General features: G+C 47.7%; 1 protein-coding gene, 1 long non-coding RNA gene and 1 pseudogene across 2 annotated transcripts; 1 reads left to right on the plus strand and 2 right to left on the minus strand.

Moving 5' to 3' along the window:
• Positions 1-4,198: 4,198 nt before the first annotated feature.
• Positions 4,199-8,698, minus strand: LOC125759961 (uncharacterized; annotated as a pseudogene).
• On the plus strand, positions 8,543-10,079 carry LOC119404353 (uncharacterized). Its single transcript, XM_037670895.2, has 3 exons — positions 8,543-8,887; positions 9,205-9,369; positions 9,684-10,079. The coding sequence occupies exons 1-3, from the start codon at positions 8,741-8,743 to the stop codon at positions 9,744-9,746; spliced, it is 375 nt and encodes a 124-aa protein (XP_037526823.1). The 5' UTR covers positions 8,543-8,740; the 3' UTR covers positions 9,747-10,079.
• A 14,514-nt stretch (positions 10,080-24,593) lies between these two features.
• Positions 24,594-27,050, minus strand: LOC125759765 (uncharacterized). Its single transcript, XR_007417399.1, has 3 exons — positions 26,955-27,050; positions 26,355-26,467; positions 24,594-25,229 (listed from the first exon to the last, which is right to left on the minus strand). It is a non-coding gene; the product is annotated as an uncharacterized LOC125759765 (long non-coding RNA).
• Positions 27,051-27,290: the final 240 nt, after the last annotated feature.

Genomic DNA, 27,290 nt, shown 5'->3' on the forward strand with positions numbered 1-27,290 from the left:
AGTCATCATCATCAGCAAAAGCATCAACAAAGTGAATGCCTTTGTAGTTTCCCGTGTTCCTTTGCGGACGCGTAGCGGGCCGTTCGCTGATTCGCAAAATGAATAATTATAGCGCAGTGGGCACTCAACAACTGTACTTGCAGTAGGCATTCTAGGATACCGTGAAGCGGCCAATGTTACGCGCAGAGTCATTCGTTTCCTTACGGCATGGTTGAGGTATGCACCGAGAACCGAAGCCAGGCTTTAGCACTCGAGAAGGCAATGCGCACGAGGCGCGATTACGCTCTCGCATTCACCCCTTGAAGGCGAAGCTGACGAGCGCAATGCATACCCTTGGCGTTCACGATCATGTCTGCCCAAATTCGCAACGCTACGCGTTGCGGATACAGGTGAAATTTCAAGCTGAACACTGCTTGCCCTTCCTCTCGCGGGTGCGCTTCCCAAGACGGACGGGTTGACGTAGAACAAGGAATGTCCCTACGTAGTAGTCGGTGCGTTGACAGGAGCCACGTCAACTTTCGCCCAGCTCACCTGAAGCTTACGTGGTTGCTGTATATGCAATGGGCGTTGGCAATTGCGTTGCCCTGGAGGCATATATTCTTCAATGGAAGATCACTTCTTTATTGGGGGTGATGCCTGTTGTCTCAACCCACTTTCGCGGTTTGTATTTAATACATCCTTGCTCTTCTCTGGTGTGACTGGCGATTAGTGTTCTTGGCCCGAGGGCTCTCTAGTTCCCGTCAACATTCGGTGCTGCCGGTCTCCTGGGGCGCGGTCTTGTACACGTTCTATGTTAGAACAGAACGCAACTTCACGAGAGAACGAGAGGGAGCGAGCAGCCAGCAAGCGAAGGGAAAGCGCCCCGGAAGAATACGTCACGTTTTGATTGTGGGCTGGGGGACCGTATAGTGAATTCAGCGTGACGAAATATTGAGGTATTTTAACCTAATATCAATGTATGGGCGCATTGTTTTTCAATTCCCGATATTGAACAGCCTGATGACTTTAACAACATGTTAATGTCTTGATTGGGCGCTAAGTTGTGTCGCAATTTCACGTGGCGTGGGCGGGGGGCGCTGGTGGCCATTTTCGCAAACTCTCGGCTCAGCATTGGATTAAGCGATACGCAAAGCGGTCTGATTCGCTTGTCCGGCACAAGCACTTACGTTTCGATTCAATTCAAGTCGTCCGGATATTATTCTATATCCGTTCTATCGGACGGAACGGTATTTCTCTGTGTTCTTTGCCCGTCTTTACATAGCGCACGAAAAAGTGATTGACAGCGCTGCCTTTTTTGGTGTCTACTCTTACGTCTGACCGTCAAACGTATACGCGCTACCCTCGACCAATCCTGTTTTCCGAGATAGAGCGTTGTATCACACAACGTGCACAAGATTGCGCCCATGGTCTGCTCTCCGCAAAAAGAAGACTATTGTACGCTCGTGACGTGTGCTTGTAGGGTTCCTTTAAGCCCCGGTGTTTGCAGATGTTGGTCGGGTGGGAGCACGAAACCTGACGTTGTCCCACTTGAAATCGTTCGGTGCATATTTGAGTGGTGCACTTGAATGAAAGGAATCGTATGTCCGACTACGTAATAAATGCATTGAGAAGAGAGCCACCGCTGAAGAGAGTGGATTCCGTAGATAAAATTGTCTGGCATCTGACCTGGCTCGTTAGAACTGCATGCGTCCATACTCTCAAGTCGTCTAGGAGAGCGCGGCAGAACACTGTGAACCACAACGAAACAGAAGTTTTTATGGTGGAGTACATATGTTTTCAATTTTTGCACATGTCCGTTTAGCACTAGGTGCGCGATGCGACGGTCTGCGTTCGCCGCTGTCATGCTTCTTGCCTACATTATTGTATTATTCACAATTGGGCAAGTGCGGAATATGAAATTCGTGCCTGCGATTCTTCCTTCACGTGACCGTCTAAATTGTTTGCCCGAGAATGCATCGAAATAATTGGCTTGCCTAGGGAATGCTGCTCGTCAGGCTTAGTTCGTACTTGATTGCTAACCCTTCGTTGTCCGAAATGTGATCCTTTTGTAGCGGTGGTGCAGGCTGGTAATTCATCAAATGGAAGCGATCTCCGTAGTTGTTGGCCATAGCGTATGCGTGGTTGCCGCGGACCCCTCTCACAAATGTATTGCTGACTTGGTTAGCCAGGTTGCTTCGGAGACTGGACTGCCCTGACTTTCACGGTCACATTGCGTTGCTCTTTGGCTGTTTGCAATCAAAATTGGCATTCGAAACTGCCGCCTGCGTGGTATGTTTTTGTTGGGTAGCGCAAGACGAAGTTTCGTACAACCCCTCTTCCATCTCTGTGGTTTACGATTCTTCGTTATAATCGTTCCCTGGGCGCCTTGAGGTGGAGCGCATCACTTTGGTGCAGGTGCTCTACCGGCAGCCGTCGTTTGAATCAGCGAGCCCATGAAAGACATGTTGGACATTATTCAGGCGGTGGCGTTCTCCTGCAACCCTCCGCGTTTTAGCCAACACCGTGTTTTATACGCGCGCTTTTCTCGCGTTTGGGATCCGACGCTGCTACTGCTGCTGGATATTTTCTGACATCGTAAATGACGGGAGAAATGCAACTGCCTGTTTTGAAATAGTATTCGCGTGTTCATCTCGCCGAGTTAAGTCGATACCTTGGTTGCAGTCCTACTTTGATATCCCAAATACAAGGGGTATAAATATGAGTCCATCATAGAAAGATTGATAGCGGCTGTTCGTTCTGATGTGGCTAAGGTAAGCTTTAAGGCGGTTTCGCTTCCTTTTCTTCGAAATTTTAATTTAAGGTAAAGCTTGCCATGCGGAAAGAACAGACTGGCAGCTTTCTGTAACAGACAAGCCTTGAGTTTGGAAGCGTAGTTATAGAAATGCTCAGTAAGAAAACTTGCGTCTCTGTCTGTGCTGAACAAGAAGACAGCGGCATTGGTCTCTGTTATGACTCGGCTCCGAAAACCCTGAACTGTTGGTCGATCCATCTTTGCTGCGCAAGTGGACAGCTACGTACAGCGTATTAGCTTTTCCCCTTACATGCTAAACCGTTACTTGTTTCAGATGTGATGTGAACGTCGTAGTCAAAGCTTGCTGCTGTCCCGTAGTGTAATTAGCACGGAATATCTTTCCTTGTGTTTTACAACCAAACTTGGAAAAATTCCTGAGCCATTGCGCTCTGTGAAGGCGGTTGACCAGCGAAAAGCTACGTCGACGGTCGCACTCGCGGCGTCTTTGGCCGTACACGCTTGCTTTTGCGGAGACGTGCACACGACACGCGGCCGTCCAATGCCAAACCCGCGGATACGCGCACGCGACTACCTTCAGTGTGGTACGCTTCAAAAACACGTGCTCCACAAACGCTATCACTCCCCTTTTTTTCAGTGCGTTGAAGTCGCGTCATCAACGCCCCCTGCATAGTAGCAGTAGTTCTCCTCTTACCGTGGCTGATTCGCGATGCTCGGAATTGGCCGAGTAGTGGGTGGATTTTTTCTTTATATTCAATAGGGTAACATTTCTAATGGTATTGTTACGTAACATATTGATTTGAATTGTGGATTATCGGTAATAAAATAGTGAAAGCCCGCGAAATTTAGCAACGTATTCTTTGATCCTCAATTAGAAATTTCTTCATGACAGAACGTCACTGTAGCTGTATTTTATTTTTATTTATTTATTTATTTATTTATAAGCCTCGGCAGGCCCGACTTGGGCCCTAGCAGGGGGGGGGGGGCAAAAGTGTACTCGAAAAGGCAATACATAGACACATTGACATTTAAAAAAGGATAATGCCAGAGTAGTGGCCCCAAAAGAAAGAATAGTGGTTCTTACTTGTGCCTCGTCGTCGCCGTTTTCATTTATGATGTCTCTCCATAATGCGGTCGAACGCCCGTGGGAGAATTTTTTTCATTATCATTGGACCGCTGGTGGTGAGTGTGGTAGGAGGGTTCGAGCCGAGGTGGCCGAGGAGGCAGGCTGAAGCCCGAGGGCCGCGGAGTACAAATACACGCTCCGAGTCCCCAGCAGAAGTGCCCTGTTTATTGGCAGTACACCCTTTATCTACTACATCCTATAGAGTGCGCCTCATATTCGGTTTGGCACTCGCGCCCTCTGCATCCCCCTTTTTGGGAAAGTAACAGAAAGCAACCCCTCGCTCTCAGGTAAGCAACCTAGTGACAAATGTCTCATGGCACGCGCTACAAGTTCAGCCGCACCGGTGGCCTAACACAACGTCCAGACCGAGTGCGCACAACCGACACAGGCGGTCTTGAGGGAGTAGCTGGGGCAACCGGTGGCGATGCAACTGGTCGAGGAGTAAGTGCCCAGGGCGTTGGACTACTGCACACAGGCTCTGGGTGAGTTGGAGTCGGTGGCAGGTTTTCGGATCCTTGTGTCCCTGGACTAGAGCTGTCGAGGTCTAGACCCCCTGATGACGGAGACTGCTGCGGAACCAGATGTCGCCGGTTGTGGACGAGAGCACGTGCATCCGTCTGGGCCCCATAGGAGCGTGGACGCTGCGCTGGGCTGAGGACAGTGCCAGCACAATCTGTGTCGCGAATCCACACTCTCTCTCTCCCTGCTCCAGGGGCCGCAAATCTTGTGCAGCATGTCGACGGTCAAAATATTGAGGCTGGTGACGTCGTTGAGCAGTATCGCGCCGGTGGAAGTCGGCAGCGTTAGGCGGTTCTGGAAGCAACGCGGCCGTTGGGACCAGAAGGCGAGTCCTAAGGCTGCGCCCCATGAGCAGCTGAGCAGGGCTGTACCCGGTCACGCCAGGTGCATTGCGGTATGCCAAGAGGGCCCAAGGCCAGTCCGGAGACTTCTTGAAGAGTTTTAAGCGCCCGCATCATACGCTCGATTTCCCCATTAGACTGCGGGTACCAGGGACTGCTGGTGACGTGGGAGAAGCCGTAGCTCTGGGCGAAGACGCGGTATTCTGCCGACGAAAATTGAGGCCCGTTATCGCTGACGAGGGTCTCTGGGATCCCATGCCTTGCGAAGACACTTTTGATGATGGAGATCACCACTGTAGACGTCGTCGAGCGAAGGGACAGCATTTCAGGGTACCTCGAGTAGTAATCTACGAGGAGAAGGTAGTCGGCTCCTTTGTGATGAAAGATGTCCACCCCGACTCGCTCTCAGGGAAGGCTAGGCGTCACAGTAGGCATCAGTGGCTCTGCTCGCTGGACTCGCGTATCGCACAGTTGGGACAGTTCTCCACCATGCTCTTGATCTGACTCCCCATGGTTGGCCACCAGACAGCTCCATCTGGCGAAGGCACGGCAGCGGTTCACTCCGACGTGTCCGTCATGGATGAGGGAGAGGACGTGCTTCCGCAGAGAAGCGGGCACTAGCAGGCGTCCACCTTACAGGAGAAGGCGGTCTCCGAAGAATACATTATGCACTTGCAGCGTAAGTTTCCGGCCTTGTTTCCGGCCGGTATTTCGAATGCACATGCAAGGACAACTTCTGGCGGTGTTAACCTTGCGTAATAAATGGACACACTGAAATCAGCTACATGTTTAAAATGCTTTGGTTCACGTGTGCATGAATCCTGCATTTTTCTTCGCAAACATTCTTTACTGCGTTTGGTTGGTCCTGTATCTGCCTTTCATTTTCGCTTTCGCTATTTTTGTGATTTGAAATGTATCATGGAATATATTATGCGTGTTTGTCTGCAGATCAAATCCTTCTTTTTTCCTAAGAATAATTATTTGTGAGAATTTGAGAGGCGCCGTAAATAGTGGAAGGCTCCCCAAATTTTGACCATCTGTTGTTCTTTAACGTACACCTAAATCTAAGTACGCCGGCCTCTTTCATTTCACCTCCATCGAAATGGGACCGCTGCGGCCGGGATTCCGTTTGATGAGGCATTTAAGGCTTTCGCCTTAAAAAATGCGTCCGCCACGGTGGTATAATGGTGACGGAGCTCGGCTACTGACCCGAAAGTCATGGGTTCGATCCCGGCCGCGGTGGTCGCATTTAGGTGGAGGCGAAATGCTAGAGGCCCCGTGTACTGTGCGATGTCAGTGCAGGTTAAAGAACACCAGATGGTCAAAATTCATGGAGCCCTCCACTACGGCGTGCCTCATAATCATATCATGGTTCTGGCAAGTAAAACTCCAAATATTAATAAAAGAGACAAAGAAACGACGCCCTGCATCTGCCGCACAAAGTGTAAAACAGTATTGGAAACACTCAATAAAATGTGCATGCAATTGGGCATACGAGAAAACCTGCAGATACAGAAAAAGAAGGAAAAACGCACTGATACTTCGCGCATGCAAAGTTTTACGGCATACTACTCAACAACGTATCGTTTTATAAGGACTCAAGGTGCAACTCGAGTGCCGATACAGTAGCGGCTACAGATTGTGAGCAAGAAATGTCAGCAATAATAATGATAAAGAAGCTTTCGTTTCATTTTAGCAGGATATTCGCACCGTACTGCTCCTCGGCCTTTTATTGTGTGTACAATATGTATGATGCCATTTATAATAAACGAGTAAATTGTTTGCAAACTTAGCAAAATGAGCCACCTTAATCGCGCTTAGGCAGCTTCGCAACGCTAAATTGTGTGTGTTCAGGTACATATGCTGCTGCTGCTGACATGTATACAAATACTTTAAACGAATATTTGTGTATATGGAATGCAGAGCTTACGAGAAATTACGAGACTTTGTCGTTTCCGGCGTAAGGAAGAGGATTTTTTTTCAACAAAGCAGAGTGTACGTCTACCTCTAGCGCATAGCACATGCACAGGCCGTCAGCTTACATGAATTACATGCTTCGTTAATAAACATTTAGGCAACAACAGCCATAAAAGCTGCCGAAGCTTCAAAAAAGAAAAGAAAAAAGAGAAAGCTCACTAGCGTGCACTTATTTCCGGGCGTATCCGCGCACCGCAAGCGCTTTGTGTAGCGCGTTTCGCATGCTGCCGAGCTGCGGCGGGATTCGCAATGGCGGCCGTCGTAGCAGACGACGCGCCTGTCCTCACCCTCAGCGGAGCGCGCGGGCATCAAGGCACCCTAGTGCATGGTGTTGGCCGTGTGTGTTACCTCGCGTCGCCGGCTTCGCGCCAAATTTATACCATTATTCCCGTTGGACGCGCTTCCGAACATATCAGCGTTGAACGTGGACTTGTTTGGAATAGCGCGCGGCCGCTGCAAAGAAGTGGGTTGTGACTGTGAACGCTACACTGTGCTCGCTTCAGCTGCGGTGTGACTACTGTGATCATTGCCCCGGATCGCATGGAAGATTAGACGAACTTGGTAAGTGGTTCTTTTTCATTGTTCTGTTTTCTCTGTTTTCGGTATAGATAAACTTTTTTTTGTGCGAAAGTGTTCTCACCCGCACCTGTCGAGATTTAACGGCTGCCAGGAAAGAAAAGGAGGCTTCAGCTGTGCCCAATGGGGGAATTCGTCGCGAACGATGCCTGGCAAGGCTTTCGCCGGTTCTTTGGCGCTTTATGCGCTTGCTTTGGCCACTCCGGCTTTGTGTTCGTCGTCAGCTTCGGCAGTGCCCTTGTCATGACGTTTGTTGACATTATAACCGCGTTTGGCATTGTTTGCAGTTATTCTCAATGCGTTCTGTTTTTCGAGATTTTATAACGGCAACAGTGTAATAGTGTCAGCAACACGTGCTCCTTTGCAAGCACTTAGAGAAGCCTACGGTGCACTGTTTGTCTATGACGTTTGTCTTCAACACTGTTTGTTTGTATGTTTGTCTGTTTGTTTGACTGTCTTTAACGGCGACGGCGGGGTGCCGGCCTAGAGAGCTTCGCTACTAATAATCTGTTTTTTACAGCGTCTATGGGAGCACCTACGGCTGGAAATGCTGTCTCTAATGTGCTGGAGAACTCCGGACAGGCCGGTACCTTTAGTAATCGTTAATATTTAAAGCCAGCATTGTTTAAAATAAGTACTTACATATATAAGTAGAATAGCTGTTTCCTGTGTTTTAGTTTTACGGTATCCGCTGTACTAGGCAAGCGTAACGCCTTTCGTGCCGAGTATTCTTTCTAGAGGCTGGTTTCTGTTCCCCGGGCAATTAACGAAAAAGAACCTGTGATGTGACGCCAAGGGCATCGCTAGCAACTTGATTGTTATAAATTTTAAGCAAGCGCTGAACAGCACCCATTGATTGGCAAATTACAAGAACCTTATGTTTTATTTTTTTAGCTGTGGGCCATGTTTTGATGGGATAATTTGAATCCGCCCCTTCACTGTGCGTAACTGACGGATGCCAGTGGCGCTCTCTGCGCATTTAGTTTCACTTTACAGGCGGGCTTTACAAAAAAAAAAATCTGTGAGATTTAGCTAAAAATCGAAAATATTTAGTGTAGTACAAGAGATCAATCGTCAAATTTTCAGACCGCTGTGCTGGCGATACCGAAACTGAGTGCACCGGGTGCGTCGGAAGGGCGGTCCGTGTACTGCGTCACATCGAATCTTCCCTTTACGTAATTTCATGATGGCGCGCCGCGTGAGGACTTCGCCGCGGAAGGACTTCGCCGCGGGAAAGACGGCGTGTCATTTGAGGGGAACGAGCCTAGCAACGGTCCTTCGCGCGTGATGTGCGATGCTTGTCGCCTTCTTTGTAATTTTGACTTTGTCTTTCTTTGTAATTTTAGCTTTGACGCTCATCGCTGTCTCTGTCATGTGCGATCCTCGACCCGCAACAACACTGCTTAGCATGACGTGAGCTGTAGTGTTGAGGGGAACGCTGGCAGCGTTATCATGACCACTTTAATATCACAAAGAATGCGACAAGCACTGCACATCACGCGCGATGGACCATCAGTCGGCTTGCTCTCCTCAGATGACACACTGTTTTTCACGCGGCGAGGTCCTCGCGTGGCGCACCATCATTCAGATCACGTCGAGGTAAGTTCCGGCGTGCCGCAGCACCTTCCGGCGCACCCGGTGTGCTCTGCAGTTGCGGCATCGCCGGCACCGCGGTCTGGAAATTCGACGAATTTTTGAATCAAATCTGCAAAAGATGTTCATTAAAAATGAGCCACTATAACAAATGTCAGCTTTAATGGCGACCAATGTCGAATAGTTCTTAGCGAATCAGCTGATAAACTTACTGGACATTAGTGTTCACATCTGTACAGCTGATTTTTATGACGCCTAACATTAATTTAAGCCTCTTTTCATAGGAGTGATGGTTCTCAATGTCCTAAATTGCTTTGTTGCAGTTGTGCATCGAGGTGGAACTTCGGTTCAATGCTAACATAGCAAGACTCGAGAGCGAACTCAATGATGGGGTAGACGTTTTCTCTGAAAAGAAAGAACGGGTCTGCACACTGGTGGATGTTATGAAGCACATACAAGGCAACGTTGGGCACAGTCTGATAAATGAGGTACGTGGACACCCTCTTCAACTCTAATAGTTTGCGGCTTGAGCCCTCTCGTAGATACGCAAAAAGGATTCCTTGTGCCTCTGAAAACCTGTTTAAAATATTTGTATCTTACACCACAACACTCCCACTTGTGGTATGTTGTAGCACTGAATATATGGTTTGCTAGTGCCAGCATTAATAGCTCGCTGTTCTCATTTTGCCCTTATTGGCACATATCGTCATTTTATTCTGTGGGCAAGTGCATGTATACCATACTCCGCACCACCAACAAACTTTAGCTAGTAGTTTATGTAGACTGTAATTTCTTTTTGTAGGCGGAATTGCCTGGTGATGAACTTCAAATATCAGCGCCTCACATTTACTGCACTCCTGACTAAGTCTGCGTTTTTGCTGGCAGCCAAGCCGAAGTCATCGCTGTCTCCACATCTGGATTACCGCGGGCACTTATTTTTTTGTCTTTTGGTGTATTATATAAAGAACTTACAGTATCCATTTGCGTATTCCCGGATGCTTGCTATTGTGCAGACAATTGCATTGCCAGGAGATAGGCCACCAAAAAGTGTGGTTTGTGGACGCCTGAAATGTTTTTTGGCCTTTCTAAAGCAGAAAAATGTAATTTAAGCTGCAGCACTTTTCTCTGCTATCTGTGTTTATGTAGTAATGCAGCTGCATTACTTTATGTAGCTGTATTTGTGACATCTTTTGTGTCTTTCATATTGTCACGGGTGAGAGTATAAAAAGAGAGTATGTCACGGTTGAGAGTGTGTCTTTCATAGCTGTAGGGCTCTGACACTACTCGACGTGTCACCCTGTTTTAGATATTACATCTTGCAAAGAAGAGATGTTTAAATAAAGAATTTCGTACCTGACAGTGCTTTTTTGAGAAAATTCAAAAAATGTGTAAAGGAATACCTTGTTTGAAAAGTACAGACAGAGTTAGGAAGTTCACTAATGGAATTGCCTTCAAGTTCATTTGAAATGCCATTGATATCCGAGACATTGCCCGGGGAGCTTTGCAGTGTGATTGAACTCACCTGTTCTAATACCAGCCAGCCTAAAATAAATACAAAATATAGCTGCCACAACCGTTTCTCGTCGCTGCGTATAGTCGTGCATGTTTGCGAATGTACGCGTACATGCAAAATTGAAAACTTTTGAGGGTTAGAACCACCAACCCTCCTCCCTCTACCAGCTACGCCAATGTCGAAGGAATACCCGAGTGAGCGGCAGTATATATGTGTAAAAAAATGCAGCTCATTTATGTGAGTGGGGAAGCCCAGACAGTATTCAAAAGAGTGTGTTGATTTTTCAGGATACTTTAGCTACTTATATGGACATTTTTATTTGTTTTGACAGCACTCTGTTTCACAGCCAGTTTTCAACATTTCGACGATATCTCATGTCTAGATCTTGCCCACAAATTTGGTCAGCAGTGTGATTTGTCGACTTGTCGGTTCTCATGAGAGAATCTGTGTAGAAGATTGAGTAATGGGACTGAAAGTGAAGACATATACGGGTAAAGCAGCAGTGCGAGAAAACGTCATCCACTCTTCAATGACTTGTTCAAATGCATCGAAATATAGGCGAAGTGATTTTATCAGACTCCCAATTTTGGCATCACAATCTTCTTTGAGAACAACTGCCAGACGTGACAGTACCATTGTAAACCTCATTACAGTGAACCTAAGGTTGGCTATACCGGGTGTTTGACGAAATGTGCCGAACATTCTCAAAAATCGCGAAAATGCGATATTTGCTGGCTGCCTTGAGAATTGCTTGCGCTGTAGCGGCAGGCGCCTTAAGATTGTTAAAGACCATTTGGGACTGCAAATAGAGGTAAATAATTAACTTTTTAATTAGTGAAGTTAGGTGGTTCTGTCAAAGGGGTGAATTGAAGTTCTTTACGCAAAGAACCCATCCCAGCGTTGAAGTATAGAAAAATCTGCCTCTGGTAATTTTTTTTTGTCGTAGTGACATTCAACCAAATTCCACGGCTTTCAAAGGTGGCATCCATTGAATTTGGTTGAATTTCACTACGACACAATAATTACTACAGGCTGCTTTTTCTATATATCAAAGCTGGCATGGGTTCTTAGCATGTAAAACTTCATTTCACTCCTTTGATACAACCACCTAACTTCACCAGTTAATGAGTTAATTAGTTTATTTTTAATTACACTCCTAAGTGGGGTCTTTAACAATCTTAAGATGCCTGCCGCTACAGCGCAATTCTCAAGGCAGCCAGCAAATATCGCATTTCCGGTATTTTTGAGAATTTTTGGCAGATTTCTTCAAACACCCGGTGTAAATAGAGTGCAATCAAAACTAAAAGATATCAGTAGCTGACGTAACCCTTAAAAACACCTTTTTATAAGTTAGATTCTATAAGTTACATTACATTATAAAAAATACAAGGCTACAGCGTAACCTATATAATATCAACAATTATAAGGGTTACAATGTAACTGATATCTGTAACCGTTACAATGTACCTTATATATGTATAAGTTACAATGTATCTTGCTAAGTTATCCGTTACAAAGTATCGGATAAACATGATTTTGTGCACGGATAGTAAGAGTTACAAAGTTAAGAGTGTAGACGGAGGTATCATTCACGAACGCGCAAACGGCCCGAAACTCGTGTTACCGGTGCTAGGCTTAGGGCTCATTCATTGAGCGATTTCGATTATGATAGCGTGACACTGCCGCACAGAGAACCATAGTAAGGGTCACTTGGTTGTTCATAGTGTAAACTTTATCGCGCTGACAGTAGACGAAAGCTACGTAGAAGGATGGACACGGGACAACACAAGCGCTTGTGTATCCTTCCTTCTATGTAGCTTTCGTCTACTGTTAGCGCGATAAAGTTTACACTGCCGCACGACACGCTCGCTCGTATATTTATTCTGGAGAGCTCGTTTGCGGCACTTCTTAGAGATCTTCACGTCATTCTCGTCAAAGTACTTAACTTTTGTCGAACTTTCAGACAAACTAACGCCACGCGTCAGGCTGAGCATTTACTTCGGCAATACGTAGGTATGTTTTCATTCACACTGTTTTCTAATCTTAGGTTTTACATCGAACCTCTTGCTATAAAGCTTTCGGTCAGTTAAGCATAACCAGCCAATCGTTCATCTCCTTCGAATATCCTTGAAATTATTGGACCGTCATGGGAGATATCGGCTCAAGCAAAGGAGACGTTCCAGGAACGTTCTGTAGGTGGTTACAACCTACAATCAAACATAATTTTGCCCATTAAACCCTTGTACAACTCAGTTTAACCTGGATCAGAAAGTCGTGCGATATAGGTTCTATTCCAAGCGTAAGCCTAGTCTCTCTGCTAATGTAAATATATTAAGCGTAATCGCAAATAAATTTGCTCGTTTCCGTCTAAATATACCGCTATCGTTTGACTAAGCGCGGATCCACTGGCGTAGTCTGGTAAGGAGGAGTGCGTAGTTGGGTTGCACGAACATACATAAAATATGATTAAACACCCGCTTCACTTCCCGAAAAAAAATTCTAGTTAGGCCTCTGTGCTGGTATCTCTTTCAGTCACGGTGTGTACAATTGTACACATCAACTTCGGAGTCGCGTCACGCACCGCGTGTTTCTTCAAATGGCCTGAAAGTTAGTATGAATATTCGTGCAGGCTTCCTTAGTGGACAAGTGGCGGTTATTTAACTTCATTATGCTGCTTATTACTGCAGATGATCACTTTGCTAGAGACACTACCATGTTCCACGATCGTTCGACGTGCGACGTTACAGGACCGACGTCAAGATTATTTTTTTTCTTCGCTCGAAAAGCATACAACCAAAAATCAATTGTGCATGCATTTTGGGCATAATAGTTCATTCCTTTTATGCAAGGATTCAAGCTTACTGATTGCGGAATAATTATATATTTATTTACACGCTAATTAACATTAATTGCTGAAACTCACACAAAACAACACATTCCCTTCATTTTATTTTTTGCAATGTAATGCTGACTGCCTTGAAATTATGCCATGCAAATTTGATGCATTTGCAGACAGTGCATCATAATTCGCGACTGAAAGGGGTATCCCAATTTCTGAGAAAATTCTTTGGGATGGTGAACCTTTCCATGCTGAACCATAGATTGAATTTTATATCTGCAGGCTGATAGTTACTATGTTAAGCACATAAAATTGCCCGACGTCACAAAAAAATTATTGGGTGAATGAATCAGCAATGCAAATTTTACGCGTCCTGTATACAGATGTCACGGTACGAGATGCAATATCTGACGTAGTAATATTGCGTGGTACAACCGTACAATGCCATCGGGCGTCACACCACGTGAATATCCTAACGACTTCGTGGTTTAAAGGCAGCCACGCATTAAAAAAAGACACGCACATTACGGCGCGTATTCGCCTAAGACTACGTAGTTGGTGCATCGCAACTTCGTAAATGTCTCTCACTTATAATTCCTCCTGGTTTAAAGCATGCTACCCATTAAATAAGGCACACACCTCAGTGCGCTAGCTCTTCGATCAGTAACCACGAATAACTGTCCCAATTCGACATGGAAGCACTCACGAAGGCGCGACGGCCTGCTTCGATCTGAACTCACATTTCCTACTTGGCCGCTGTCCTGACAGCAATAAAAAATGGTGAAATTTCCGATCACTTTGCATCCTCTCATGCTCGAGAGAAAGCATCAGGTATAATCAAATCAAGAAAAAAAAAAAACAAAATATTTTGCGTTGTCAGAAGCTTAGGTTTTTCCAGAAACGCGAAAACTAAACAAAAAAGAATGAAAGTTTTATTAAACATTTAAATAATAAAAATAAACAGTTACCTGCAACCTTGCGTACAGTGCGGTCCACTGTTAAAGGGAACACGCGATCGCGTGTCCGGCAGCCCACGTGGTGCAAACTGGCGGCGAGATTTGTAAACGCGGCGCACGCGCATAGAGACGTAAGGGCGGCGGTTGCCGCTGTTCGTGTCCTACTTTCCGCCCGTGCTCATGGCGAGCGATGGACAGCGCTTCCGTTTTTCAGCGGTGCAATTTATGTAGCCGCCTCTCTACCTTCGCCTCGTCGGGTAACCAGCAGGCAGAAAAAAGAGGTGTGGTTAGTTTGTAGCTCTGGTTTCTCGCCTGTTTTGATGCGATGCGATTCGCTGCCCCAGCGGTCGAACTTCGACTCGGGCCCCAGCTGCGGAATTCTGTGAACGTGATAACGAAGCATGTCACTTGCGTCACCTAGTGTAAGTGCTCATTTTGAAGGAAACTGCGCAAAAAAAACAACGTCGACAAAGGAAGAACAGCACAGCACCTGCGCATGCCCTTGTGCATAAGCACATGTGCTTGTGCTGTTCTGTTCTCCTTTTGTCGACATTGTTTTTTTTTTGCGCAGTGACCTGCCTTCGCTTCGCGGTGCCCGGGATCGAATCCTCAGCTACCACGACATCACACTCTTTTGCCGAAATTCCCGCCTAACGTATCCCCCACCACGTAAATCTCTCTCCAGAAGTGACAAGGCTTTGTGGCGCAGTCTTCAAACGGCCACAGTCACGACTCCGTTCTTTCTCTCATTGGAACTTCTCATTGCAACTTGTGTCCTAGCACCAGAGCCAACTTCAATCACGTCTTTGTGAATTGCCCAAATAAATCCAAGCCACCGTGGCAAGGGTCAGAACACCAGGAGCGTTGGGAGACTGCTCTGCGCAGCTCGCAACCGGAGTTACAGCTCCCTACAGTGGGCTGAGCCATAGGGGCCGCCGAAGCCTAGAAGTGTCCGGCCATCTAGAGCGGCCCGAGAGCCCATCGTCGTCCTGTTTTCACTTACCCCCACACAACCCCCTCACATGATTCTTTCGTGAATCATTAAAGTTGTTTACCTACCTACCTTCCCTCATAATGAATTACCAATTAGCCCAACGCGAAGCCTGTCACTTGCGTAAGCTAGGGTAAGCTCATGATGAGGAAAACTGCACAAAAAAACAACATCGACAAAGGGGGAACAGAACAGCACATGCGCATGCGCTTGTGCTGTTCTACTCTCCCTTTGTCGACATTGTTTTTTTTTTGCAAAAGGAAGCCAGAAAAGCAGCGTCGTTCCCGTACGTTACATTCGCGTCATAGCACACGTTCACTGCAGATAAATCTAGGGCAGCGCACATAGTCGACCAATTGGCTGCGCCTCCAAAGACAGAGAAGGATACTAGGCGAATACAACGAGTCTCAGAGGTCATGTGCTTGGCCGACAGCACTGGCTTTAAGAAAAGCCGGCAGATCCCACGCAATTTGGGAATCGATGTAATGCGAAGCCGCCAGCAAAGAGCTGCATACATCGTCTTGTTTGTCATTGAGGCAAGCACGAAGTCAATCATGTCGTGACATCTAGTTCACTATACATCGCGAGTTTGTCATGAATGCATGCATGTACAATCTGGTATATGCCATGCTAATGAAACGTACATTCTGGTATATATATATATATATATATATATATATATATATATATATATATATATATATATACGATGCGTCATATTCGACACGCACTCCTGTCATGCCATACTGATTTTGGTATATATCCAGTTAACAAAACGGCCGCGAGCGCACCATGAGCGTGGCGCCTAAATCATGCCCTAGATGACATGCGCGCCATGAGTGTCATATTAAATCAGGTTATTTATGTCCGTCCCACATTCACTCGCGGAATACCAATTTTGATGTATATCAATCTAGCGCACGGCCGCAAGCGCACCATTAGCGTGGCACGTAAGTCATGCTGTACATGACACGTGTGTCATGATTTTCATCTTAACGCCTATTATTTGTGTTCATCACACAGTCCCATCACGCACCACCTATTTTGGTGTATATCAAGCTAGCGAAACGTCCGCCAACGCACCATGAGCGTGGCACATAAGTCATGCTGTACATGACATGCATGTCATGATTTTCATATTAACTCCTGTTATTTATGTTCGTCCCACAGTCACGTCGCGAGATAACAATTTTGGTGTATATCAATCTAGCGAAACGGCCGCCAGCGCACCATGTGCGTGGCACGCAAGTCATGCTGTACATGATATACATGTCATGATTTTCATGTTAACTCCTGTTATTTATGTTCGTCCCACAGTCACGTCGCGAGATACCAATTTTGGTGTATATCAATCTAGCGAACGGCCGCAAGCGCACCATTAGCGTGGCACGTAAGTCATGCTGTACATGACATGCATGTCATGATTTTCGTCTTAACTCGTATTATTTGTGTTCATCACACAGTCCCATCACGCACCACCTATTTTGGTGTATATCAAGCTAGCGAAACGTCCGCCAACGCACCATGAGCGTGGCACGTAAGTCATGCTCTACATGTCATACATGTCATTATTTTCATGTTAACTCCTGTTATTTGTGTTCGTCACACAGTCACGACGCGAGATACCAATTTTGGTGCATATCAAACTATCGAAACGGCCGCCAGTGCACCGTGAGCATGGAATGTAAATCATGCTGTACATGACATGCGTGTCATGATTTTCATGTTAGATTCTGTTACTTCTGTTCGTGACACAGTCACGTCGCGACATACAAAATTTGGTGTATATCAAGCATGCGAAACGGCCGCCAGCGCACCATGAGCGTCGCACGTAAGTGATGCTGTACATGACGTGCGTGTCATGATTTTGATGTTACCACTTGTTATTTGTGCTGTTCACAGAGTCGCGACGCGCAATACCAATTTTGGTGTATATCAAGCTAGCGAAACGGCCGCGAGCGCACCATGATCGTGCAATGTAAATCATGCTGTACATGACATGCGTGTCATGATTTGCACGTTAGGTCCTGTCACTTATGTTCATCATACGCTCTTATCACGCCATACCGATTTTGGTATATATTAAGCTAACGAAACAGCCTCAAGAGCACCAGAACAGTGGCATGTAAATCATGTCGTTCATGACATGGATATCATAATTTTCATGTTATGACCTGTTATTTATGTTCGTCATGTAGTGATGTTACGCCATACCAATTTTGGTGTACATCCTATTAACGGAACGGCCAGGCTATCAGAAGGCTATCAAAGCTCGCCGCCAACGCAGGCGCCGCGAGCGTTCAGCTACACAAGAAGAAAGGGATGCTGACATTCCTACGAGCAATCGGTTTGAACTGTTGTCCCCTTCCGAAGAGGACACACTAGCATTGGAACAACCTGACAATACTTACTTCGGTGGCCCGGCGTATAGCACTGTCCTCAAGCGAGGCAAAAAACGTGCTCAGCAGGCTACGAGCACGCCGGAATTGACTGATACGACGGCGGACGATCTGGTGAAGCTTGACCAGCAGATAGCGCAGCTCCAAATGGAAGTCAAGCGCCTCACCCAACGCCGCGTCATTCTCGCTCGACCCGCTGGCCCAACTACGACACGTGAAAAAGACGCGCCGTGTGCTGCGTCTGTTCCTGAATCACCATGCACAAGCGCGTCACCACAAGCCAAGCTGACCCCGACGGAGCTCCTCCACTTTGTGGCCCGGCAACTACAAGAGCTGTCAAATGTGTTGCTGGCCAACCTCCCACCGCTACAATGACTGCTCCTTCGAAAGGAAAGCGACACCACTGTGTTCTGCAGTGGAACTGCCAAGGACTTGCCAATAAAGTGGGAGAGATTCGCCATCGCCTTGCACTGGGGAAGCTCCCCGCTTGGTGCCTGCTCCTACAGGAAACGAACTCGCTTCCGCGCGTTCCCGGATTCACTGGGTATGCTTCTCCAACCATCTCTGATCGACGCTGCACCAATGCGTTGGGACCTCCAGGCAAGGCTGCAGTGTATGTCGCGACTTCATATCCTCAGACGCATGTTCCCCTGCTGTCGTGGTGTAACGAGTGGCAAGAAGTGGTGGCAGTGCTCGTTAGACACCCGCGCACTGACGTGATTGTGGTTTCAGTTTACGTGCGTCTCTCGTGGTGGTTGGCAGCGCTCCTCGGTTGAGTATCGGGTGGCTCGCTCATCTGCGTCGAACTCATCCTGGGTGCCCAGTGCTAGTCGGGGAGACTTCAATGCACCTCATCAGTCATGGGGCTACCCTACTTCCAGTGCGAGAGGCAGCATCGTGCTAGACACATTGTAAGGAGGAAGAAGATCATATGCCGCAGTGGGCCACTACCTTAGCTGATAGAGCCGAGCACGAGCTGTTGGCGCTTGGACTGTGCCTCTTGTGTTGGTTTTCGCTGCCCGCCTTCAGCGTCCGTAAGCCTCCTTCTCAAGCGCTACTTGTCGCCAATAAACCCCGTTGCAGAGTGGTGGAGGTGCTGGGTACTCAACCTGGAACTACGAAACAGGAGACTACCCGCTCCCCCGGAAATGGCCGACGAAACCACCCAGCAAGGCGCGGCCCAACCCCCGATGGTCACCCCCGATGGACAGACGCGCACTTTGTCCTTTTGAATGCCCCGGCCACTTCTACACGTCGGTGGGATCATCCCAGTGCTCCACCGTATGCGCCCGATCTCTCGTGGTGGTTGGGCATGTGTGCCGTTTCCTGGGACCGAGAACCAGACTGTTGGGGGAGTGATCACCACCCGCTTATAATTGGTTTGGAAGCGAATAGCCAGCGCCGCCTCCGCCGCCGATGCTACATAACCGACTGGGACTTATTCCGCAAGGAACTCGATGCCTTGATTGCAGCTCCATCGTCTGACCCGTTGCAGGTGTTAAGCACAGCTGTACAAGCCGCCACGCAGTCCAGCTGGGTGGAGGAGAACAGAACACCTCCGAATTTACATCTGTTGCGTCTGTGGGCAGCACGCCGTCGGGCAGAACTAGCCTTAAGCCAAGATCCGGCCGCCGCTGAGCTTCGTGACAACTTCAACAGACTCACCGCAGCAGCGCGTCGCTGCGAAAAGCGACTCTCCCGGGAACGGTGGATGGACTGGTGTGCGTCCCTCGGCCCATCGTCTTCATCCGCATTGATCTGGCGAACGTTCCGGAGCATGAAATTAGGCGCTCGCATGCCGGACCCAGCGGCCAGTGTGTGTCTATCTTCTAGATGCACGCCAAGACAGTTTGCTCCAGAAGTAGCTAAGGCTTTCTTCCCAGCGTACGACCAGGCCCCACCACGATTCGACTGTCCGTATAACCTGCCTCCGGAGGTTGGTGTGACTCCAAGCCAGTCAGACATCGAAGGCGTGCAAGCGCCGTACATGATGGCGGAGCTGCAGGCAGCAATTGACCAAGCAAAAGTACGCAAGGCGCCTGGACCAGATGGGATCTCTTATGAAGTGTTCAAAAACACCGATGGCGCTGCCCTACAGTGGCTGCTGGACACGCTTAACGTAATTTGGACGAGTGGAGAGCTGCCTGAATTATGGAAGCATGCCGAAGTGGTGCCGATACCAAAGCCAGGAAAGCACCCGGGGAACCTCTATAATCTTCGGCCGATCGCTCTTACGTGTACGTTGTGCAAGCTTCTTGAACGCATGTTGGCGTCGCGTATCTCCTGGTGGCTGGAAAAGCACGCCTGGTACCATCCGGCCCAGATTGGTTTTCGACCGCATTTGGGCACGGAAGATGGCCTGGATCATATGACGTCAATGGTGCTCGTGGGAGGGAGAACAAGCAGCATTCGAACCCTTCTCGCAATGGACGTTCATAAGGCCTACGACAACGTCAGCCACTCTGCCATCATTCGCGTAATGCAATGGCTTCAACTTCCGCCTCGTGTGTGCGACTTCATGGTGTCTTTTCTGGCACACCGTACCTTCTGCATCCGAGTCGGCAAGGAAAGAACCGGCCACTTTGTCACGAAAAGGGGTGTGCCGCAGGGCTCGGTGCTGGCTCCGATACTCTTTAATATTGCCCTATTGCCCCTCGCGTGGCAACTAGCAAGCATTCCAGATGCCTTCTTCCTCCTGTATGCGGACGATTTGACTGTGTGGACACTACATCCAGACCTGCAACGCCAGCAGCATGGACTCCAGAGTGCTCTGGACAAGGCCTCGGACTGGTGTGCGCGCATAGGACTCACACTATCGGCCACGAAGACGGCATTCATGTCTATCACCAACAGACGAGGTCGCCGTCGCCTTCTGCAAACGCCTATTTGTTTGAGCCTAAATGACCAAGCCATCATCACCGTATCCACTATCCGTGTGCTCGGAGTCGAACTGGATGCATCTGGCTCCGCGAGTGCATGGGTTCGCTCTGCTCGTCGAAAGAGTGCTAATACCCTCCATCTCATTCGACGTATTTCTAAAAAAACCGGAGGAGCTTGCTCTCGAATGGCCCGTGTTTTAGTGCGGTCGATCCTGCAACATCGGCTTGTTTATCAAGCTCAGTTTCAACGCCTCACATTGAGAGATTGGGACTTGCTCGAAACCGCCAACCGAGATGCCATGAGGGCGATCACATGCCTTCCTCGGATAACACCTATCGCGACCCTCCAGGCGGAAGCGCAGGTCAATACCATCGACGAAATCGTACACCAGCGTCGAATGGCTTGCCACCTAAAAAGTCAAGCTGTTCCTGCGGCGGCGGCTCTAGCTCACTACTATAATTCAACGTTGCCACAGCCTGCTGCACCCTTGCCAGAAATTCCACCATGGCTCAAGGCACAGGCCAGTGACAACCGACAACTGACTCGCCTGCGACAATCCAACCGACAAGTGGAACAGGAAGACGTCGTCACTACCATCGACGACTCACTAGCGGTATACGTAGATGCAGCTATCGATAGCTGCGTTTTGCACACCAGCCTCGTATGCCCCACGCTACCTGCAACGCAACATACATGCTCCTATGTTACAGAGGCACCATTCCCATCAGTGTTGGCGGAGCTTGCAGGTATACGGGACGGCTTAACATTCATGATACACAAGGTGGATTGCTTGTCACTCAATAGGCTGCTTGTCTATACGGACTTCACGCAGGCAGTTCGAGAGTTGCAAAAAGTGATCAGCTCCCTCGATATAGCTTCCGATGTGCACCGACTAATTTACTCGTGCGCCTGCCCTGTCCGCGTATTGTGGACCCGTCGGTCTACACTTGCTCAAATGGCCGCAGATGCCGCTTGCCATCCAGCGGAAGTTCAACACCCGCTGCCTCTACTTCGTTTGTCCCCAAAGGACAGCTTGCTCCTGCACAAAGAAACCCTCCGGCGCTCCACGCGTGCACTCATTCCTCCGCGTGGATCGGACCTTCCCGGTGGCTTAACTCGCCGAGAGGAGGTTGCGCTCAGGAGGATTCGTGTGGGCGCCGCGTTGACTCCTGCCATCCGGGCTGCATGGACATCCGGTGCACAGCCTCCCCCAACGACATGCCCCTTCTGCGTTGCTCCAGCCACAGAGGCAACGATCGATCACCTACTTGGGACCTGTCCGGGCCTTCACAAGGCTCGCATCCGCCACCTACGAGGCCTTGACTACCGCCCCGGCCGACCACCCGACTTAACGCGCTGGACGCACGGGCCTTTGCATCGACCGCTCCTGGCCTTTATCAGCGAAACTGAACTCTTTCTTTTTATTTACCTTTTGCCGCAGGGCATACTGGCGCGAATAAAAAAAAAGTATACAATACGGTCAGAAGCTTGCGGAGATTCGCTGCAGCAGCTCAGTGCTGCCTGCAGCTTTGCTAAGCGGAAAGGTTCATTGTCTGCTTCATTATTAATTCTTTTTCTTTCCAAACTCTCTCTTTCCACTCTCGTTTTGTACCTTTGGAAGGTTTTGCAATAGTGTGTAGAACTGGATACGTGTTGGAAGTGTGCTCCCAGAGAGTCAGCTTGATCTTCCAGTCTTTTCCTCTGGATGTCAACTAAGGGTAAAGAATAAGCTGGCTGACCTCCAACATTCTTAATTCTATTCCATACCTTGGCCTCATCTCTATAGACGTTAACACCCAATATGAAGCTCTGCCAGCTGTCCCTTCTAGTCGTAATCTTGCATAGTTGGCATAGCTATTATATTTTCACAAGGCCATGACGTTGACGAAGGCAGCAGTCGGGCGGTAAACGTTAAAGTGAGATCACAGCAATGCACAGAGGCGCTGATAGCGGCGAGTACACATCGGCAGGGGACAAGCTGCTCATCGTTGGGACGCGCCGTCTTTTATACATCACGCATCGAACTTTCAAGCCTTATCACTGGTGGCCGCGCCTACTCTGAAATGAGCTTGACTGTTCGCGTCTTGCGCGCAAACTTAACAACGATCTACAAGAATTGTGAGGCTTCTCGAACACTGAGGTGCCGTCTGCGCCGATCATTGCTGACAGTCTTTGTGGGCGTAAACCGAAGACTTTGGGGGCGTGAACCGAAAGTTGAAACAAGACAGGCCCGTGGCAGGGGGTGCTATCCTGGACTTCCGCCATTTTCTGTCGAATTTGACGTAGGCGTGACGTGTACACAATGATGACGCAAACGCATGAAATGCTTGCGAAACGTGACGTGAAGTGGACATAAAATACAAAGAAACGCGCAATTAAGTAACAGTTTGTTTCTGCAATTGTAAATGCAACAACAAAAAAATAAAGGGAAACTGAAGCATTTAGTTTTAAAGTCGTGAAGCGGACGATATCGTCTGCAATTCAGCGCCATATTTGGAGATGAGCGACAAAGCCATAGTAACTTTTTTTAGCCAATAAGCGAGCGAGCCAAGCCAGCGTCGACATTGCCGACATCGTTATTTCGCTGGTTGTTTTGTGTAGGTGTTCTGTGGTTATGTCGGCAGATCGCGAACAGTGGGCCGCGATGTTGCATTTTTTTACCGATCGTCCCTGTATGGGGAGGGTGGTTTGCAACTTACTACCGGAGGTACGATGGGAGCCGTGACAGACGATGACAGAGCGCCTTTACCGCCTGGGCCCCAGCAGCAGGCCGCCGCCGGAGTGGCGGCAGCTGGAGCTCGAGGCGCGGAATGACGGTGCAGTCAGGTAAGCTTGCGTTTCACTCGGGTGGTGTTGAAGTTTCAGCTATGCACATGCTTATTGCAGGAGAACAGGTGGATGGTCGATTTGGCGACGCACGTTTCGCTGGACGACGCCCGCATCGTTACAAGTATGCGCGTCGACCCCGTCTTGGGCTGCGGTGGCCCTTCGTTCCCAGGGCCCGCGGCGTCCAGAAGCGCTATAAGGAGCTGCACAGCATTGCAAGTATTAATAATGCCCATTCTGTTCCTTCTGTCTTTTTTGTTGCGGTGGCTGTTCCGCGTCTAGTTTATCTTAAGTAATGTGCCAACTAGCCCAACAGCCAGCTGAGTTATTTATAACGTCTCCGATGCCGAAGTAACTTCCTGAACTGTCGTGATCATTAAGATGGTGCTATATGTTTTGCTGAGGATGCGTAAGGACTACTGTAAGTAAAAGTTACAATCATGTAAATATACATAAGCAGAAGCAATAAGAGTTAAGTTTCAGGACCTCACGTTACGCGCGATCAGTTGAATCTGAAAGATAAAGTCTAGGCGAATCTCAATCCACAGAAGTGATGCACCTCCGAAGGTGTTAACTGTGGAAGGTACTTCCACGTTGCTTACAACATACGGATAAGAAGTGCATAATGGCCACAATAAAGAAGAGGAATTGTAGTATTTCATGCAGTTGATGTTACATTGGACTGGCAACACTAAGAAGTGCACAAACTGCATTCAAAGAGATGTCTTTTATGCAGATGTGCTGGTTTCAAAAATGGCTGGTACAATATTAGAGGCATCCTTTGTTGTTGTTGGCAGCAGTGAATGATAAGAGAATGATGTAAGCAATGAGACAACTTGACTGCTTTTTATTATTGCAAGGATGAATTGACTCACAATGATGAATTAACAGAAGACGATCAATTGACTCATAATGCATTATGAAATATCATGTATTACTCTTGCATGTAAACTTTTATAGTCCACCAGAGAAACCAGGACAGAAGGACAGAAAGTAGCTACACAGTGCTGTGCCCATGTTGCCCTTTTCGGTACTGGTTCGTTTTGTGCCTATAGGCGTTTACATAGATTACCAACCACAGCAAGCTTGTGCTCTTGCATGTACGAGTGGCTACTACATGAATAGAGCTTTTGTACACACCTGCCAGACTCGTACAGTCATCACATGGATTCGCATTGTGAATAGAGTGCCGAAAACAATGCTCTGGAATGGCATTCAATGTTGCATGCACTGCTGCAAAATAACACAGGCTGTTTACAGAGTCACTATGGTCTCAACAAACTAGTCCTGCTATGATTTTCGGCAGAAACTGAGCACGCTTTTGCCTAACTGCTTGGTACAATTAGCATGCTCTCAATGAACGAACACAATGAAGCTTTTGTCAGAATACAATTCCTGCAAGAACACAAGTACAGGGGATAGGTATAGGATCGAACACAATGCAAGTGGCTACTTTGTCATGAGAAACAGCAAGAGCTTCTGTGTTTCACGTTTCTGTGCACATCTCGCAGGAATGTAAACCCCATTACATCGAGTCGTGCCCAGCTGTGAACCACTACAGAGCGTGATCCTGCCTTTGCCTACCCGCCTGGTTCATGTCTACTGCAGTCGTATCGTCGCTATTGTTGTTGTAAAGGTCCGCATATTCTTCATCGAGTTCTTCAGTGCAAGGGATGTCGTCTAGCTCAGGCAGCTGCTGCCAAACACCGAGGTTGTGAAGCACGACACAAACTGCGATGATCATCGACGTGAAAAGTGGGCCATAGTACAGTGTTCTGTACCTCTGCAAGCACCGAAAGTGGGCCTTGAGGACTCCAGTGCACAGTTATACGACGCACCGCAGTGAAGAGTGGGTGCGGTGGAATCGGGCAGCAGAGGATTCTGCAGGATGTGCTCCAGGGATGGGGTTAAGCAGCCAAGGTTGAAGCGAGTATGCACTATCACCTGCGGAGGACAGTGTTCCAATTAGCATAATATGAATGTATACATGAATATGTACTATTCCTTTCTCACTTCTTTTAACTTATTCGAAGACATCGTGTCACTGATATGCACTGTTTTCCTTTTTTTACAGCTAGACATATTCACAGAATTGCTTGTCTGGTTAGGTTACATAATTACGGCTTTTGAAATGCTCCAACGAAAAAATGGCTTTATCAACTCAATTCCTTCGTCAGGAGGAATGACAACGAACCTACTGAACTGCAGCCCTTAACTTCTTTCATGGAGAAGAAGGGGCGAGTGACTGAAGGCGCATCTTCTTTGGTGGTAAGGGTGTTGTTGTTTCTTTTGGGACTGATGTGCGGCTGCAGACGGTCAGCGCACTCAAGGCTTGGTTTCCCTTAGATTTATTTTGTGCTTAGGCCGTCAATGAAACGTGACAGCAGGTTTCTTTTGCAACCGTTTGAGTTGTTTTTTAGTGCTTTTTATGAACCATCACTGAAATACCTTTGAGTTGTCAGTTGACTTATTTTATTGCTATATAGCACATGGCTGTGCTTGCTTATTTGTATTTTTTATACAAGTTGTCCTTTCTACACATAATTGTATTTATGAATGTACAACGTCTATGGCAGTTGTATTTGATGTATGCTTTTTTTTAACATAGCCTCAGAGTGTAGCATTTTCTGTATCATCGCATGCTTACTATTTATTATTCCACCACTTTATAATAAAGGATCATACAATCTCTTCATGAAAGTTTATTTCATGCTTGACCTTTCTATTGGACTAGTAGTCTTTCCCATGACCATAGAAAAACAAGTTGCAATTATACACTGAGAGCAAGTCGGATTATTGTGTGCCGCCTCGGGTCTCAGTATGACTTGTTTTCTCAAATGTGTGCATGAGAGAATTTTCATTCAAGGGAACACGAGTGCCACTAAAGTAGATAGTGTTCGACCAAGGTAGCTGCCAGTAATAACATACAGGGCAGAAATTTGGACAAAGAGACTTGAGTAGTTAAGAACCATGCAGCGTGTAATAAAATTACCATGAATAATGTTCTTGCTACACTAAGACACCACGCAAGCATTCTCACGCTTGCATACCAAGCAGCTATTCACCAACCTGGCCACGGCGTCCACTGCCCAGTCCTGGCTCACGGTGCATGTCTTCCACATAAAGGCGTCGTGCACGGGCCCCGAGTGCGAGGGCGGTCATCGGCAGGGTTGGTCACATACCTGCAGAGTGTTGTTTGCATTGGAAGGAAGTCGGCAACAGCAATACAACCAGCTACATGCAGAACAACTGTAACTGTGTGGTCCAACGCACTTATTTCTCTCGAGTTGCTTTCGGAGCGCAGCTTCGACAGCTGTATCTTTCATTTCATATGTGGCAGTTACTGCATGTCTGCATAGCACTGTTTATGAAATTAGAGCGCAATCAGCACGTTTGATTTCCTTTCATGCATTATTTTTCTTAAAAGCTACCACGATCAAATATGAAGCTCGATGAACTTTTTATGGTGTCACGTCAACCCTGCCAAAACTAAATAGTGACGGAAACTCCGTTTACCGCGACTACTGCGTTCTTTTCTATCACTGCAGTTGGAGCCACGGCAAATGTCGTTAAAATACTGGAGAGTGGCGAAAAGCTGTATTTCACGTTCCTCATTTGCATTCTACTAACAGCCTGCGCGAGATTGAATAAGATGAAATTTATTCTCACCACCATGACGCTGAGGGCGTAAAAGTTCTTGCGGCAAAAGTAAGCAGCCTTGTTGCCATCGTCCTTTTCATACGGCCCACTTATGCACACGAACGTGTCGTCGACTACCTCAACGCAGCCTTCAAACCTTGCATCTATGTGGACAAAGCCTTCCTTTTGGCAGGGAGGGCGATCCACTCAATGCCGAGGCGCTCGACGATCGCTTCCATGACAGCATGAATCGTGAGACCCACACTGGACTAGCTTGTCGCCACGTCCTCGTTGTTCAAGATCGTGTCGTGGTAAGTGCCGGTGGCGAACAAGCGAAGGGCGCAAAGCACTTGTAGCTCAACAAAA

This window comes from Rhipicephalus sanguineus, chromosome 9 (genome assembly GCF_013339695.2).
Source record: "Rhipicephalus sanguineus isolate Rsan-2018 chromosome 9, BIME_Rsan_1.4, whole genome shotgun sequence".
Lineage (NCBI taxonomy): Eukaryota > Metazoa > Arthropoda > Arachnida > Ixodida > Ixodidae > Rhipicephalus > Rhipicephalus sanguineus.

What these genes read in the sequence shown, in the direction of transcription:
- LOC119404353 (XM_037670895.2), top strand. Translation starts at nt 8,741, where the DNA reads ATGACCACTTTAATATCACAAAGAATGCGACAAGCACTGCACATCACG. An exon ending in ATCATTCAGATCACGTCGAG is followed by an intron (nt 8,888 to 9,204) that starts GTAAGTTCCGGC and finishes GCTTTGTTGCAG; the next exon opens with TTGTGCATCGAGGTGGAACT. An exon ending in GGCACAGTCTGATAAATGAG is followed by an intron (nt 9,370 to 9,683) that starts GTACGTGGACAC and finishes TTCTTTTTGTAG; the next exon opens with GCGGAATTGCCTGGTGATGA.